At 40.7% G+C, this 16,766-nt stretch overlaps 1 protein-coding gene across 1 annotated transcript; it reads left to right on the forward strand.

Annotated features, from left to right (window-relative positions):
• Positions 1-2,213: 2,213 nt before the first annotated feature.
• On the forward strand, positions 2,214-12,431 carry C2H3orf85 (chromosome 2 C3orf85 homolog). Its single transcript, XM_066340565.1, has 4 exons — positions 2,214-2,299; positions 9,328-9,476; positions 9,681-9,766; positions 11,532-12,431. The coding sequence occupies exons 1-4, from the start codon at positions 2,251-2,253 to the stop codon at positions 11,629-11,631; spliced, it is 384 nt and encodes a 127-aa protein (XP_066196662.1). The 5' UTR covers positions 2,214-2,250; the 3' UTR covers positions 11,632-12,431.
• The last annotated feature ends 4,335 nt before the right edge of the window (positions 12,432-16,766 follow it).

The following is a 16,766-nucleotide window of genomic DNA, read 5'->3' on the forward strand; positions in this document are numbered from 1 at the left end:
CAAGAGGGAAGGCATGTCTTAGGTGAAGAACACAGAGCTGGGCAGCCTACACAAGACAGAGTGTGAGCCAGACGCAAGGCCTGCATCAGACAAGAAGCAATCATGGCAGAATAGATGATGAAACAAAGGAAAACTGGAGGAGTGTTCAGGCATCATGGATCTCTATGTCTGAGGAGATGCTATCTGTAATTTAGCTGCTTCCCAGATCTTCTATCATAGCCTAATCTGGCTGACCACTATTCCACTCCACAGCAGAGATAGTGTTCTGAACTCAGAGCCAAATCCAGGCATTGCAACATCCCCATCATGTTGTGTTGCCTACCAGAAGATATTCTGTGCCTCTCAGAGGGGATTTTTTTCCTTTAACAGACTCAAGGCTTCATCAGTAAAGGATATAGACAAGTCACGTTCTCCAGGTTTTATCTGGAAATCATGGGAGCAAAGCTGTTTTTTGGTTCTGGGAACCTGGACTTAGGTTACTCAGGATCAGTTGGGATCTATGGCCTCTATCTGTTTCACCACTTTTTCAACTCATGTTCCAGAAAAAATCCTTTCTCATTTCTTCCTCTTGCTTCCTAAGATGAAATAGGATGAGTAGGTGACTTGGCCTTTGTTGCTCATCCAGCATGCCTCCCTATGATCTGTTGATGCTGCTCTTATCTCTCCACCTGGGCCATATCACTAGCAGTGGTCTCTGTGGGCAGGCTGCACATTAAAGAAGACATCACTGCAATAAATATAAAATAACACACCAATATGTTCTTCTAGTCATTATATCAGGAATTGTGAGGAAAAACCTGTGGGAGGAAAGCTGCAATAGAAAGGCAGGCCCATTTAAGAGAAGAATGTGGAAAAGGCACAAGGCAACAGCTCACAAAGTTTGTGAGGTGAAAGGATAACTTGTACGCTTTCCTGGAATTTATTTCTGAAGGATCTACAGCTCCTGAGGGCTCTGTGTAACCTATTAGCAAATATCCCAGTCATTACACCTTTTTTTAGTCCACAAAAAAAGCTAGAAGACATTTAACATTTCATATAGTAGCTCAGAAGTGGGGAAACTGATCATAAATTTGGATATTTAATATTTCTTGTTAATATGGCACGAGAATGCAGAACACGTGCCTCCATATTTATTTGCTACCTGGGGTGGATGGACTGATTATTTTTAGAACAATACTAAGATAATAGTAAATTTGTGACAAGGTTAAGGATGACACTGTTAGACCTGCTGTTCAATAGTGTCTCCTTCTACCCACCTGTGTGTAATAAAAAACTCGATTAGGCTTTGTAACTACATAACTAGATGCTCCTTTGCTTCCCAACAAACCTTTACTCCGTGCACTCTCTGGCCTGGCTGGTTCTCACGAAGATGAAGTACCCATGAGCATGGAGTGTGTCCCCTGAGCTGTGACATCAGCAGGGTGTGACGCAAAGGCCGCGGAGAACACGCGCACCTGTGCTGACAGGTCAGAGCCATCGTGTGCCAGAGCCCAGCTCTGCTCTGCCCTCTTATCAGCCTTCTGGGTGAGCTTATGGAGATAAACTGCTCTGCAGGGCAACTGCTGCTGCCAACAAGTGAGCTGTGTGTACAAAGGCAACAGCTAACGGACAGGTGGGAAAGGTATGGGAGCATGAACTCACAGTGCCCCACATTACTGAGTCCTAGCACCAGCAGGAGGCAACAAGACACCCTGGGACCTCTGCCTGGTTCAGGTCTGAAACCAGATTTCTTCCTTCCTTCCCTGCTTAGTGCTTTTTCAGTCAATTTTATCATAGGTTTCCTTAACCCGAGCCATATGCAGCTGAAATATATGGCGTGTTCTGGCACTGCTCTCAGAGCAGGTGGATTCAAACACCATTCACATTCACACCAAACTATAAACTCCTCGTGCTTATCACCAGGATGAGGGGGAAATTGTCATGCAAAAGACTGATTGACTGAGGCTTACCTGTTAAATGCCCACAGAACAAGCCCAATGTACTATTTTGCATCATAAAACTTATAAAGAAGTAAATGCATCCACAAAATAATGACCCATTATGGCTCGTTAGAGCTCAGCTTGCAAAGTCCAAAGTGTATAAACAGAGGCATATAGGGCAAATCTGAACTAAGCACTGTACCCTGCCCTCTGCCTGAACCAGCCCTTTACACGTATCTGGTAAATGATTTATAAACCTAAAGATAACAAAGCATTAAAACTGTACCACTCTCTTCACTTTAGAAAGGAAACCCTTTCTGAATAATTTGCCATGTCTCTGAAAATGTTTCAAATTTTGGTGTCTGCTCTGCTGTTTACAGGTAAGTGCCTGGCGTCCTGTCTCATGTCATTCCGTTCAGGCTTGTTAAATAGTTCAGCTGGCAAAAACTGTGTTACCACCAGAACAGCACGAATGGAAGAGAATTAGCTGGAAATCTCTGCAGCAGGGACAGACAGGAGAATGAGTGAGCACAAGACTGCATGGCAAATTCTGTGAAATACAGTTTGATTCTGCTCCTTGTGAATACTTTTGAGCCTTTTAGTGCTCATGTATAAGGAGGGAGGATGCATTTCTGACTGAAAGTCATTCTTACAGGATGATTTCCTGAACTGTTAAAACTATGATAAGAGCTTGATGCTGTTTCTACAAAATCTTCTCTAAATATTATTCTTATCTCAACATTTATTGTTTGTAGGAAACAATTTCATGTGCATTTATAAGGACGCAAAATAGCCTATTTCACAAGTGATTTCTGGAATGTCTGACTTGAGTTCCTTAAGGAGACTGATAGTTTTAAAGCACTCAGGCTGTCTGAATGCTGATCCTTCACAGCGCTGTGTAACCAGAGCATCTACAATCCAGCTCAACCTGTAAAACTTGGACCAGAGAGAAAATGGATGGGGCAGGGCTACCACATGCTCTTCCCAAAGCAGCACATGCTGGTACAGACAGTGATCAGTGATGCACATGCTGCAAGATTAATTTGTTTTCCACAAAATTAAAACAAACCAGGCAGGCAGTAAGTGACAGATGACTTCCCAAGTGATTGTCTGCATCTTGACAAGATGGTCTATCTACATGCATGCATTAAAAGCATTTCTTAGATTTGAGTGCTCCAATACACATGCAGTAAATACATGATGAGAATAGCTAAGGCAGAACGAGGGACACAATGATTCATCATGGATTATTGAAAAAGGTTTTGTAAATTGGGACCACAGTCAGATATCTCTCTCATGGGTTGAATTCACTTTCATGCCATATGAACCTGAGTTTTAGCTGCAGTGAGGCTTTGTAGGGGAATAAGGAGATGGAAAGAGACTTTGACCTTCCTACAAGTTTGAGCTCACCTATAAACCTTTTCCCGGTATTTGTCCTTCCTGATCTGTTGAAGTTGAACTGGGACAAATCCTGGGCACTTGCCTATCTTCTTGAACTTCACCTCCTTTCCACTGAGGGCCCTGTATAACACAGTGTCACCTGAGGCCAAGCTGGGAGCACAGCAGCTTACAGTCCCTCCCTTTGGAAGACTCTACTTTCATCTCCTTTATGTCTCTTGTCTTGTTTACCCTCTTTCCCAGGTTTCTATTCTTCAAAATACATGAAGAACTACTTATTATTAGTTTTTAATGAGCTCTTAAAAGTTTCACTGATCACAGTAAGTTTAGTTTTTCATTAGTTGTGAATCCTTTCAGCAACAATGAATGTGGCGGTCAAGTGAAACAGACACTGTAAGATTCTCCTGAGGATCTTTCTCCTTCATGCCCTCAATTCAGGTGCTGTAAGTCACTCCTCATAGCAAACCACAGTCACAGCACTGGGAACAGGCTTTCTGGACCTTTGGCTTTAACCTCTGCAGAGTGCAGCAGCCAGGGATGGGGTGGGAGTGTGATGTCCTGGCTCCGAGATGATGGCTCAAGTCTCTCAGGCATCTGAGGGGGGTGTTTGGCCACACATGTATGAGGAAAGGAAATCTCAACAGGACCCACTGAGTGGGCCAATGGACCGGTGTTTTTTCCAATACTTTGCTGCAGTGGAAGTAGCTCTTTCCCTAGGATTTCCCAGGGTTTTTGCCAAATTGCCTTGCTACTAACCCCTATCTGAAAATTGTCCTGATCCCTGGCATCATCCCAGTATTGAATACATTCAGTAGCTAATTCTGAATTAAGTGTTTGTTACTTCTCTGCCTTTGTTGGTGAGGGAATGAGGCTGATGCTGTATCCCTAAGGATTGGTTAATGACATCTCTTGAATCAGAGACCTCTTGTGTCCTGTGATATAAAATTAAGAATTGTTTAAGAAAAAAATCTATTTTACTTCAAGCTTGAAAAAGAAACAGATGAAGCCAAAATTTAAGTGGCTGGGTGATATGGAAAGAGTTGAAGCACTTAACAATCAGTGACTTGAAATCTTGCTATCAACAGGTATTAGCAAATCTGAACTGATTTAATTCTATTCTAAGGCTTGTCAGCATCCAAACACTCCTAGATACAAAGCCTATGTACATACATTTAAAAAAATATTTTAAAAAAAGCAATTCACAGATGTTAGACTTCACTATAATTGCACTTTTCAACTGAAAAAAGGTGGTATCTGAGCCAGAGGTGGCCTGCAGAATCCACAAGTCTATCCTTGCTGCAATCCAGCCATTTATGCAGTGTACTGACAGATAACCACATCTTGATTTCCATGGAATGCCACATAACCTAGAGAAATACTTGAGTGAGGAAAGAAGCAGCTGCTGCCACTTTTTTTTCAGCCTTTGCACGGTTGCACTGTGTTATTCTGAGTCCTCAGATCGAGTCCTGTGTTCTGGCTTTGTGAATTTGGATTTAGGAAGTCATATAGCTGAAAAGTGGTGGGGAGGTGGTCCATTCTGCTCCTTTCTAGCCTTAGGTAACACACCTGAGCCACAGACTTGATTTACTTTTTCAAAGTTCCCAACACGTCAGCACCTGCCACCTCAGCAAGGTTGAAGTTTAGCTCTGTCCAAGTTTAGCCTCTGTCCGAGCTCTGTCCTAAAGAGCTGATAAGGCTGGCAGCCTTACCTCCACGAGCTGAGGTTTTGACCAGAGAGTAACCATAGCTGATAATAAGAAGAGTAATTAGACCCAAAGGAAAGGAGCCAGAGCAATTGCCAACTTATGACATTTAAATTCCATTGATATTAACCTAACCAGTATGTTTCCAAGTTGTCAGAAACTTGCAAGTCTTCAGAAACTAGGGAGAAACAATAGTGTACACAGAGAGTGTTTGAAGTGCTGCTAAATAATTGACCATTTTTTTGTAAGTATCACAACAAATCAGAGATAAACCACTTTTCCCTGTGGCAGATGCACACTAGGGATAAATTTTGGTCCTAAGCCTAGAGATTGCTCCTTACCACTTGTACAATACTGCTAATCTGGATAAAAACAGGAGTTGGGTAGAGAGTGGAAAAAGAAGCATATCCTATGCTAAGGCAAGTTTGAAGATTTGTCTTCTTAGCATTAAACTCCGCCATTGGATGTGCAAAATGCTGGCCTGCCTGCTCTCCCCAGACTACTAAGCACACAAAGGCTCTTGCTACTGAACTTCTACAAAAGAAAATGTATATCAAATAGGTCCCTTAGCAGGCAAATGTGTCAAAACTTAATCCTATACTCACCTTTTTGGTTGTGTGATGAAGTGGATCATTGCACAAAGGACAAAAAGATGTCTTCCTGGAAGCTTTTGTGGCTGCACCCAGCTGAATATGCTGCTTCCTGGAAAACTATTCTTGTAAAGAGAGATATGGTTCCATTCAAGTCTAGGATGAAGAGGTTTTAAAGCACAGTAATTTAAGATGTATCCAGGTTGATTTTCTATTTTGAGTGCAGTTTGCTTGCTATACTGTGATATTTTTTATTACTTTGACATTCCAAGATATTTGATATGCCTTTTCATATCAGACATTTGTCATTTGGGGTTTTTTATATACTCAATGCTGGATTAAGTCCAGATTTGCCTTTTTTTTTTTTTTTTTTTGACAAAGGTGACGAGGTTGTACCACCATCTCTCCTTAAGTTTAGTCTTAGATCATAGTAATCCAAAATTAGATGCTCAGAAGGCATGGTAGCAGTAATGACTACTAACAGTTTTCCCCTCTGGACAATGTCTTTGGGTGCACAAGATAGACAAAACTATCTGCTGAAGGCAATAATTACATGAGTTAAGCATCTGCTTGTTAAAACCAGCCAATTTTTTTTCTATAATTTGCTTTTCATGTGATAACACTGAGTGAATCTCAAGAGCTGATGAAAGGAAACACTCTAACTGCTAACAGCTGATACAACCTCGGTAATAGTTCACCCTCCACACACATTCCTATTTTCCCACTGGGACAGTTATATCTAAAAGTGCTTTTCAAATCACATATTTCTCTAAGATAGGAAAACAGTATTGAATAAAAAGGCCCCAGTATACAATATGTCTGCTTGCTCTTCATGGTGAGTTAACTGTTTCAGTACAACTTGAAATTCTTCATCCTTCTGAAGCTCAATTTTATGCACTCTGAGCCATTTTATTATTGCCCACCTGCTTCTAACCACCTCTAGTCTCACATCAGATGCTCTGAAATTCCAGTCTCCTGGTTTGTATGCTACTCTTCTACAAGATGCACTCCTCCAGGAATGCTCTGCCTTTATAAAGGAAACCCTTTCACAGTATTTTGCTAACCTGTTCAAAAGGAGGGGGAAAATCACACCCAGTCGAAGATACTTAAATTGAAGCAGGGCACAATTCATTTGATGAAAACTCTACACTGTATTCAGAGGGGCTGCTCAGACAGATGGAGACACTCTGTGTGATGACCTCAGGTCCACATTAGAGCTAAGTGAAGACCTTGCTTTCTCTGAGCACAAGCAAATGTGCAACCCTGTTTGTCTGTGCAGCCACAGTGAAAAGACCAACAGGGCTAATTCTGGTTGTGCTGGAAATGATCTCGCTGGAATTCTTCCAGAGGTGAGTAAAGTTTGCCATGTTCAGAGATTTACGGCAAGATCCTTACAACAAGACAAAGAGAGAATGAGATAAGCCTGGAAGATTAGGTGATACATAAAGGCACTTACCTGATTTTCTTTTGGTACTTCTGCATGTTTGGAGTGCCCAGTCTAGACGGCTCCAAGGAGATGAATAGCAGCTACAAAACAATAAGAACTGGGTGTCAACCGTGCCAAGAAAAGCCACATGCAGAGCTGGCATACCTGCCTCTCCCCAGGGCAGGCGAGTGCACTTCAGTAAAAGTGAATACTTAACGTAGTTAGGGATGGCATTTCTAATCGGATACAGATGCAGCCAGAGCAGGGTGTATATTAAAAATTGATAAATAATACCCTGAAAATGCAGCTCCCTTCACCAAGAGACAGCCAAGTAGCCAAGATAACACCTCACTGTTCCACCAGTGGAATGACAAGCTCATTTTTGAAGAATGCTGGCAGCAAGAAAAAAAAACCACAAGAAGCAGAGCTGCTTAATGATCTTCCTATTTTTGCAGCTTATTTCAAATCTGGAGGGCCAGAACACATATTGGTGATAAAATATAATGTTTAATGGCCCTTACTAACTATATGTACATTAAAAGAAAACTAAAACCTTTTAATGAGTCAATTTCTGATCCCAGTTCAGTTATCTCAGTCCAGAAATGTAATCATGAGCTTACAAAATATTTAATATGAAAAATTTCCCCAAATTCATAAAGAGAAATTAACAGCTCATAGATTTTTATATTGGAAAATGATAAATTGCCAGAGAAATATTGAAATTTGGCACAAGCTTAGTTTTCTCTTCTGCAGGTCTAGAATACAAGTATAGCAGCTTCATAGACATACGCATGAAATATATTTTCTTCTTTCCCAGCCTTCCACCAAATGTCTGAACTTTCCTTTTTTCCATGGAGTTGGTAATATTTTCAAAGATGCTATTCCTTGAAAACTCCCTACCCTAAAACTTCCACCTCCAGTTTATGATTATAGTAACTTGGAATATAAAGAAATTGAAGAGGAAGGAAGTACTGGGACTGTGATTGCTTGCTAAGTAACTTTTCTAAAGTACTCTTTGACATCTATATTAAGAGCAAAGGTGACAACCACCCTCACTTTTTTTGTTCATTACTGTGTAACCAAGCTTCTTCTCATCTTCTTTTTAAGCATTTTTGGCAGTGAAAAGACACAAAGTGAAAGGGAGCAGCAAACACTCTAGCTCACATATCTTCTACCTATATGCATTCAGCAAACATTTTCTTCTATTCAAACAAACTAAAAAGCAACTATATTGTGGATGATCAGGAAAGCCAGCAATAATTACAAGTGAACTGCATTCAGCTGAGCATTGCACATGAAAGCAAACATTTGATATTCCCAGTTAGATTTTTCCCTCTAGAAATTCAGGAATCAGGGCATTGGAGAGCTGAGGGAGGTGACAGCTGGCCCTGCTGAGCTCCTAATGTAAGACATAACAGACAAGGGTCCAAGTCCTTGGCCTGTGTGTTCCAAGTATGTGCAGGTCACCCTCAGGTGTCCATTTAAACCCACTTCACTAAATTGGAGCGCAGCTGTTTACAGACACTGGCCTCAGCTTGGCTGATGGATCTGAGCTCCATCCTTAGCAGTGGTTCATTAAAAATGGTGTGATTTTGACTGAAATGCTATTTTGGATTCTTTGAGCCCCAAATTAATTTATGTCTCAAACACTCGAGACTGAAAGCTTTTTTTTCTATACCAGGGCATTTCATATGAAGCTAAAGAGGAATTTTGACCTTTTTCTTGTCTTGTGACCTTTTTCTTTTTTTCAAGAGCTACAGGAACTGCTTCTGCATCTGTGGTGACCTCATAAGCTAGCTGAAGCAATGCAATAACAAGATTAGAAGTGCAGTATCTCGTGTTCAGAAAGTAATTTCCAAGCATGCAATTTGTATGCTGATATTAATGAGAGTAGATATCACATATAAACCAGGAGGTTCAGAAACCATAGATAAATTCATAGGTAAGGTTTGTTATTTTAAAAAAACTTTAGGCTCTCAGCACACCTCAGACTAGTGCAATTACAGTCTAAGAGGATTTTTGTAACAAAATTTTGCATTAAAAAGAAATTAGTGCCTTAATTAGATTGTAACTTTATTTACTTTGGATTCAACAGTAAAATAATGACTTAGAGCATTTGTTTTATTAGCTTCAGGCCTAAAAATAAGTGATTCTTTCTGCAAATCTAAGGTAGGAACACCTTTGATTTCTATCAAATAAATCAAAGATTCAAACCCCTGTTCTGTGGACATAAAAGTATTTTTGAAGTGCACATTCTAACATATTTTTCTGATATTACAAATATTTACCAGCTTCTGTTTCAAGTGTCCTTGGAGCACCCTTTCTTACAGAAGAATCAGCAAACCAATTCATACGGCTCAAACGACACATTCCATATTCTCCCAGCTACTGGGACTCAAGCAGCAGCCAGAACACATGGGGATACACTCTGGCTGAACAGGTATCTTCTTCCTTCATCTTGCAGGACCTGCTGAGAAAAAGAAAGCACAGGCCTGGAATTAATGTGTAACACAAATCCTTTGGGTCAAGGGAGGAAATTTTTCTGATTTATCAGCATGGGCAAGGCTGCTCAGTTGTCACGGACTGTATTTATTCAGCACCAAAGAATATTCAGAATATTCTTTTCTGTTTTGAACTACTTCAGATTAGTGAATCATGGGCAGCTTTGAGAGAAACAGCACAATACTACCTGGACTTGGACCCTTTTGCCTTCGATCCCTCGACAGCCGAGTTCGGTGGGGTTTCTCAACAGAGCATTTCATAGACTTGCAGCCTGTGTGTACCTAAGTAAGTAAAACTGCCCATAGAACACTGCTGACAACTGGTTTATAGTGTCATAACCCAACTAAGTAAAAAACCCAATTATATCTTGAAAAATTAAAGAAGATTTGTTTCTACTGTGCAAGTTTAATACTTATTTAAATGCGGTCATTTTATTGTGGAGTGTTCTTTCTTAAATATGTTTTGGAAAAGCCCATAAAGAGCTTAAAGAATTATATCCTTTTAAAAGTCCACAGAAGCTAAACTGCTTCCTATAGAGTTGATTTAAAAAGCAGACAGAAAGCAATTCCTGAGGAGAAAAATAAAAGATAAAGAACTCCATCTATTCAGTGTGGCATAAAACCTCAGCAGAACAAAACAGAACGAGACGTAGCAGTTGGTGAAAACAGTATTTATAGATCAGCACAGGAGCACATGAAATGAAGTGTCACAAACTGTCTCAGAGAAATTGTTAAGGATTGTGTTAAAATTGGACACATTTTTGGGAAAAAAAAATTGTCAAACTGAGGGAACAATTACTAAATGATTCAGTTGGACAAGCACAATACAAATATTCCTGTGGAACACTTTTCCTGTGAAGATACTGCAGTCCTTAAAAGTGGACAGGAGCTGGTGGAACTAAACTCACAGTTTCAGTTACTGAATATAAAATAGTTACTAAGATAGCAATATGTCAGTCTGACTGAAACCACCAGCATGGAAATGGGTAAACTTCTTCTCTTAATATACTTTGAATTGAATATGCTTTTAATTTTATTCACTTAAAAGTGCCTATCTTTTTGAAAATGAGTTTCATTTTGAAATGCAGCTTTTGAAAAGACATTTTTTGTCAGATAGGAATTTGGCTTGGAGAGTCTCAGAGTGAGCTTTCCAGGACTGTTCCACCTGAAAGGTGACGCCAGTTTCACTCACTCTCAGCAGAAGCAAAGTAGGACAGAATAGCTAAAAGCCATTATTTACCTTTCCCTTCTGCTGAGGCTTCAGCTGGTGCCCTTGGGCAACTGGAAGGAAGCACCAGGTTATTCACTCACAATTTCTAATACTGATACTGGTGGATAGCAGCAGTCACTTCTGCCTTGTGACAAATTTACCTGAAGACACTTCACTCAGTTTTCTGAAAAAAATCCTTTTGTCTTTCCCATCTGAAAAATTCCCCACAGAGAAAAACCTTCAGTGTGTCTAATAACTGTTTGTGCATCCATGTCCCTGATGGCTGTGATTGCAGCAGCTGCCAGCCTGACTCCAGGATGAGTTATGCCTCCAGAAAGATAATCCTAATGATTGTCATATGACAGGATTAAAGCCACTTACATAAACACATTTACAGGCACTCCCACTGAAATATGGTTATGATTTCAAAGCAAGGCTAGTTAACTCACAGACTGAAATAAACTTCCCAATGCTAATGTGACAGGAATTGACATCCACAGCTTTTGAGAAGCCATATAGTAGAAAAGAAGCATCAAGCTAGAAGTTACAAAAATAATTATGGATAAAGTAGAACAATTCTTTTCAACCTTATTTTTCCTGATTGATGATAGTTCTGAAATGGAAAGCCTATACAACCCATGCAGGAATCTGATTCACGGACTGTACTTCCGGAAGAAAACATTTGCAAAAGCTGGAAAATCTGAAGACTGTATCTGTTGACAGGATCTTTAAATTAATTCTGTGATTTTTTTTTTCTAAAAGCAATTTATTCCATCTTTTCTAGCATCAACATCAGATCCTACAAGGAGCTACTACAGCAGTCTGGGACTCACCTCCAGCAACAAGCTATTAAATCCTACACGTCTTGTATCTGGCTGTGTTAGGATATGGCATGTTATGTATTTGCCATTATGTATTTGATAAGACAACTTTATCTCATCCCACTTGGGTCTGAGCCCAAAATTAATGCACTAATTCTCTGTGTAAATACTGCATATTCTATATTCATAAGAAGAGCTGAGACATAGGTCATGGTAAATTGAATAAGAAGTTGAAGAAAAACAACGGTGAACTTTCAGCAGGTTTGGTTTAAAAATGCCTAGTGTTTCAGGTAAAAGATTCTTTTGACTAAACAATTGTTTGAAGATGTACATTTCTGCTTCTGTGACTGAAAACCACATTTTTATTTCTCAGTATCTTCCTTGAGCTACATTTTTGAGAAGTGAATAAGAAATTAAAATCATTCACTTTGGACAGGTGAGAGAAGTAGAGCACATTTGCTTCAGGTATACTTCTGTAGTTCAAGTGCATTTCCATTTTTTCAAGTACTAGTAGTAGATGTTGTAGTACACATCCATTCATGTCAACTCTTCTCTTTCCTCATTTAATCTTCTGTACTTGGTCTTGAATGCTAAAACCAACTGAACCCACAGCTACTACTGTGAGTTGTTTTCTCTTACTCCACAGAGATAGGAAATGGCAGAAACATTCACTGTTCCTTTTCTAAAAAGAAAATGGTGGTGACAAAAGTTCTTTATGCCACATTCTTGAGCTTGGAAGTTTCCTGGTTCCTATTCATTAATGTATGTTATTTCAGAACATCTCTGAAGAGAGAATTAGGCTCCCATGTTTCTTGTATGTGTTATTAATACAATGTTAACTATTAAAAGCTTTTTCAAACTTGGCCAAACTTCACATGAATAAAGATGACCTGTCGAGGAAAACTAAATGTGTGGTAACCTAATGGCAGAGCAGGTGAAGAAGGCAATTTTGCTTGTTTTTTATCCCCAAAGAGCAGATTCTGCATGTTGTGCTGTCAGGATTCTTTGTGATATGGACTGTACACTAACTGGAACAAATTTGAAGATAATATTGGATCTTCTCGAAAGAAATCCACGTTCTGGCTTTGTGGTAATCTCTGCCGTGCTCCTAGGTATGAAACTGTCCTTAAGCCATCATTAATTTCCCTGAGTAGGACAATGGGCCTGAAATTGCCATTATTCATTAGCTGAAGCTGAAAATTCATTAAACACTTGAAAGAGATAAATGAGGTGCAAGTTCAGTACTTGCCATGTAGGATTTCACATCTTTAGTTACACTACTTAATTATGAACAGTTCATTCAAAGATAAGGGGCAATGAGTGATGTATAGACTAAAGACCTCCCTGGTTAAACACAGTCATGGCCTGCCTCTGCTGCCTGCCTCCTCTGCACTGCTCAGCCTTGGAGAAGCCAGTGCTCCACACTCTAAACATTCCAGTATTTTCCTCAGGAGCAGCACAGACTTGACAGAGTTACTGAAACTTCTCAATTTAGCAGAATTTAAGCATGGCCTTTTATTTAAAAGGATATGCAGTAAAACTCCAAGGGTGTACTTGCTCAAGCTGAGCATCTTGCTGGTCCCAGAGAAGCTGCAGGCAGTGACGCCCACAACACTTGGGAACCAGTTCCTGACCTACTGCTCTTTACTGCCCCTTGGTGTTGTTGCTGCCAGAGCAGGAGTTTGCAATCTATCTGTCCATTAACTGCACTTTTCATGCCTGCACGAAAGTTAAACCAGAATGGGAGTAGTTCAGGAGAGGTTTGCAGATCAGACAGCAGACATCCCTGGAGTGGGATGACAAAGTCCATTAGTGAGGTGGAAGGCAAAGTGAAGTGCTATCAGCTACCATCTGCTATCAGCTAGTGAGGTAAGTGCCCAACCCTTATGAGCCATTTTAGGGTTGTCAGAACCATAAAATGAGGATAACCACTGTCTGTTGCCACGAGGACAGTCTTGCACAAGGCTGGCTTTACAAGCAAAACATCACACAATGCCAGGGGATGCAATTTGACAGATCTGTTGTACTTAGACATGACTAATTCCTTTAAAGAAGTTGTTCTGAAAGCCAGAGACTCAATACTCAATCTGCAAATCCATAGCTTCAAGCTAATGTCAGTAATTCCGATAATTAGTCTTGCTGAATTAAATGGGAAGCATTGTGCATGCATGAGTAGTGGTGGAGGATGAGGTGCTTATTTTGCATTATCAAATACACACACTCATGACAACGAGCAAATGGCTTTCACAGCATTGGAATATTAAACACCTTCATCCACATTTGTTAATAACTGGGAAAAATATTTACCCTGTGAAATTGCTCCCCTATTTATCTTCACATGTTGTTTCAGCGCTTTAACACAAGTAAATCTGGACCCTTCTTTGCTGACTTTTCCAACACATCTTTATGTTGCCACCTACAAGTCTTATCTCCTTGCTTTTTCTACACAGCACAGATACACAGGCAGTACCTTAGCAATGGCAAAACCAACAAACAGTGTTAAACCAAAGAGAACTTCACGTACATCTGTGCTGGGCATGGAACTGGAATTACACAGGACCTTTGCTGCTGGTGCAATGGAGAGCAGTCTTTATTACTAGTTTCTGAACACTGCAAGTTTTTTGAGGAAAAAGACGCTAAGCCACACAAATAGCAGAGCTCCCTGAGCCTGGAGAGAACAGAATTCCTCTGGTCCTGGTTTAGGTCCCATTCGGGAGGAAACCTCTGAGTGGGGTTCCTCTGGGGAGCAAACCCAAACGGCCCCAGCCTCACCCAGTCCGGGAAAATAATTTATTTAACAAACAAAATGCCCACGAGCATGAGGAATGGAAAAATTAAACAACAAAAGCTCTCACTGCTCCGAAGAGGGATGGGGAACTGAGGAGGTTCTCACAGAAGTTAGTTTCAGTCTCTCTGGAGCTGGAAAATGCCGAGGGCCAGGCCCCGGCGGGCCACAAATGCCGGATCCCAGAGACTTCTCTGAGTTTTCAGCCCAGAGCAGACTTAAACAGTCCCGAGAAAAGAGAGAAAAACAGCTAGCTACACTAACTAAAAAGGAAAAACCCCTCTCCCCAGTACCCGACGAACACACCGTCCTGAGGGAGACAAAAGGCGTGTGGAGGAGCGAACACTTTTCAAAGCGAACTGCGGCTCTCGTTCCCGCTCCCCCTCAGAGCCGCTGTTAAAGGTACGGCACATACAGAACAGACAATTGGGGTACAGAGGGGTCACAGTCACCCCGGGACACTCTGAAGGAAGGGGAACAGGCAGAGGGGAAGAGGAGTCACAGGGAGCTGGAGCCAGGTTCGTCTCTGTGTAGATGTTAACTGCATGGATGCAGAACATCCACCAGGCAGCCTGATTGTCCAGCTCTGTCCTGGCTCATGTGAACACGGTGACTAAAATCAACAGAACAACTGAAATCAGGATGTGCAGCTATCTCATGGTTGATATCCAGCTTCAGTAGCATGTTTTTGCCAGGCAAGGCTCTTACAGGGCACCCCTCCCATGGGAGTGGCGAGTCAGTCATGCTGCAGATCCTTCCTCACAGCACTCCCCTATCTCCCCAGCTTCTTGTATCTCTACTTATCCCTTAGAAGAATCAAATTGCCTTTGCCATCTCTCCTACTCTGTCAAGTCGAGTTGAAAACAGCCCACAAGTTACAAATGTATGTGGTTAATAAGGGATAAGCATGTACTTACTGAGACAGCATGGTTATAAGAACCTTGCTTTGTTGGGGAAACAGAGAAGGGATCACTGTAGTCAGACATGGCAGGAGAAGTAAGAAAACCTGTCATTTCAATAATAATTGAAGAAAAATATTATTACTCCATGGCTTTAATGAGAAAAGCAAGTCATTCTGAACACAGTGAATAGAGAAAACTATAGAATGCAAGTAATCTATATATAACCTACTTGACAAATGTTACTGAGTATGGGATAAGTAGTAAGATACAGTTTTCTATTAACTCAGCAGGTAGGTATATAGAGATAATAAGAACCATTTATTTTATAATCTGAAATGGTTTCTTCAAACTGAACAGTGACAACTGGTATTCAATGAAAGTTCTACACACTACTTCATCACTGCTGTTGTTCATGTGATTGAACCTGCTCCCAGATGATTTTAATGCATAAACCTTTTGAGCTTGAATCACATTACTGTTGTACCCTGCTTTACATTTGATCTTCTGTTGTCTTCATAAGAGCTGAGACAAAATAATCATCTAATCTACACCTGCTGCTGGCTGCCAGCAAGACTGAGCTGTGTTCAAAGCAATTTATGTTGGCTGATTAAGTACATAAACCACCCACCTGAGGCAGGTGCATTGCCATAACCACTTCATGTAGAGTGTGAAATAAATTGTTAGTGTTTTGCATCATCCATAGGAAAAAATGAGCTCAGTAGTGTAAACACAGAAAGTTATCCAAAACCCAAAAAGTTCAGCCAGGAAATAAGCAGTCTTTGTATGTGACTATTATGTTAAGTAAATAAACATGAGTAATTACTGTTCTGCCTCAAAGAGTGTTGATGAGAGATGTATTTCAAACACTATTACATCAAACCTACAAGAGCCTACTTTCCACCAGCTGCAAAGAAAGAGGAATAATTCCTTCTATGAGAGAGAAGTGGTATCAAGCTGGATATCTGTAAAGGTGATCAATACAAGGCAACACAGCCAACATCTGTTCCCTTTGAGCCTGAGCCACATCCCACTGCAGCACTAGGCAGCCTGAGTGCTGCAGCTGACTGCCTCATTGAGACTCCTAATGCAATTTTAACCACCACCTTCCAAGGGGAGCAGCTTTTCCTATGCCAATGTCAATCCAGACAGGGATAGGGAAGGGACAGACTGATGATTTTCAGTCTTCTAGGGTCAACCCCTAAAAGCTTCTTTCTCTGTGAGGCATTACAAGATAGTCAGCTTGGAGTGACACTTCCTATTCAGCTCCTTATTCCTGGTCATAGCAGCCACTGCTAAGGTGATTTTATGCCAGTCACTGCCTCCGTTGCAGAGCTGAATAAGCATGTGAAATCCTATCTGAATAATTCAGCTATGTCCTGCTAGTGATTGAAAGCTGCTGTGCAGCAGGGAGCTCACTCAAGGAAGGCTTAAAAACACTCTTACAACTGCTGTCAGTACTATTATAATAAGTCCAAGGCCCTACTGTGTGAGATGCAATGAGAAAGCAGTTA

This window comes from Sylvia atricapilla, chromosome 2, assembly GCF_009819655.1.
Source record: "Sylvia atricapilla isolate bSylAtr1 chromosome 2, bSylAtr1.pri, whole genome shotgun sequence".
Classification (NCBI taxonomy): Eukaryota; Metazoa; Chordata; class Aves; order Passeriformes; family Sylviidae; genus Sylvia; species Sylvia atricapilla.

Bases quoted from the DNA above. Each gene is read 5' to 3' on its own strand.
- C2H3orf85 (XM_066340565.1), top strand. From the start codon at position 2,251: ATGTCTCTGAAAATGTTTCAAATTTTGGTGTCTGCTCTGCTGTTTACA. The intron at 2,300-9,327 runs GTAAGTGCCTGG...AATATTTACCAG, and splicing joins GTCTGCTCTGCTGTTTACAG to CTTCTGTTTCAAGTGTCCTT. The intron at 9,477-9,680 runs GTATCTTCTTCC...GAACTACTTCAG, and splicing joins GATACACTCTGGCTGAACAG to ATTAGTGAATCATGGGCAGC.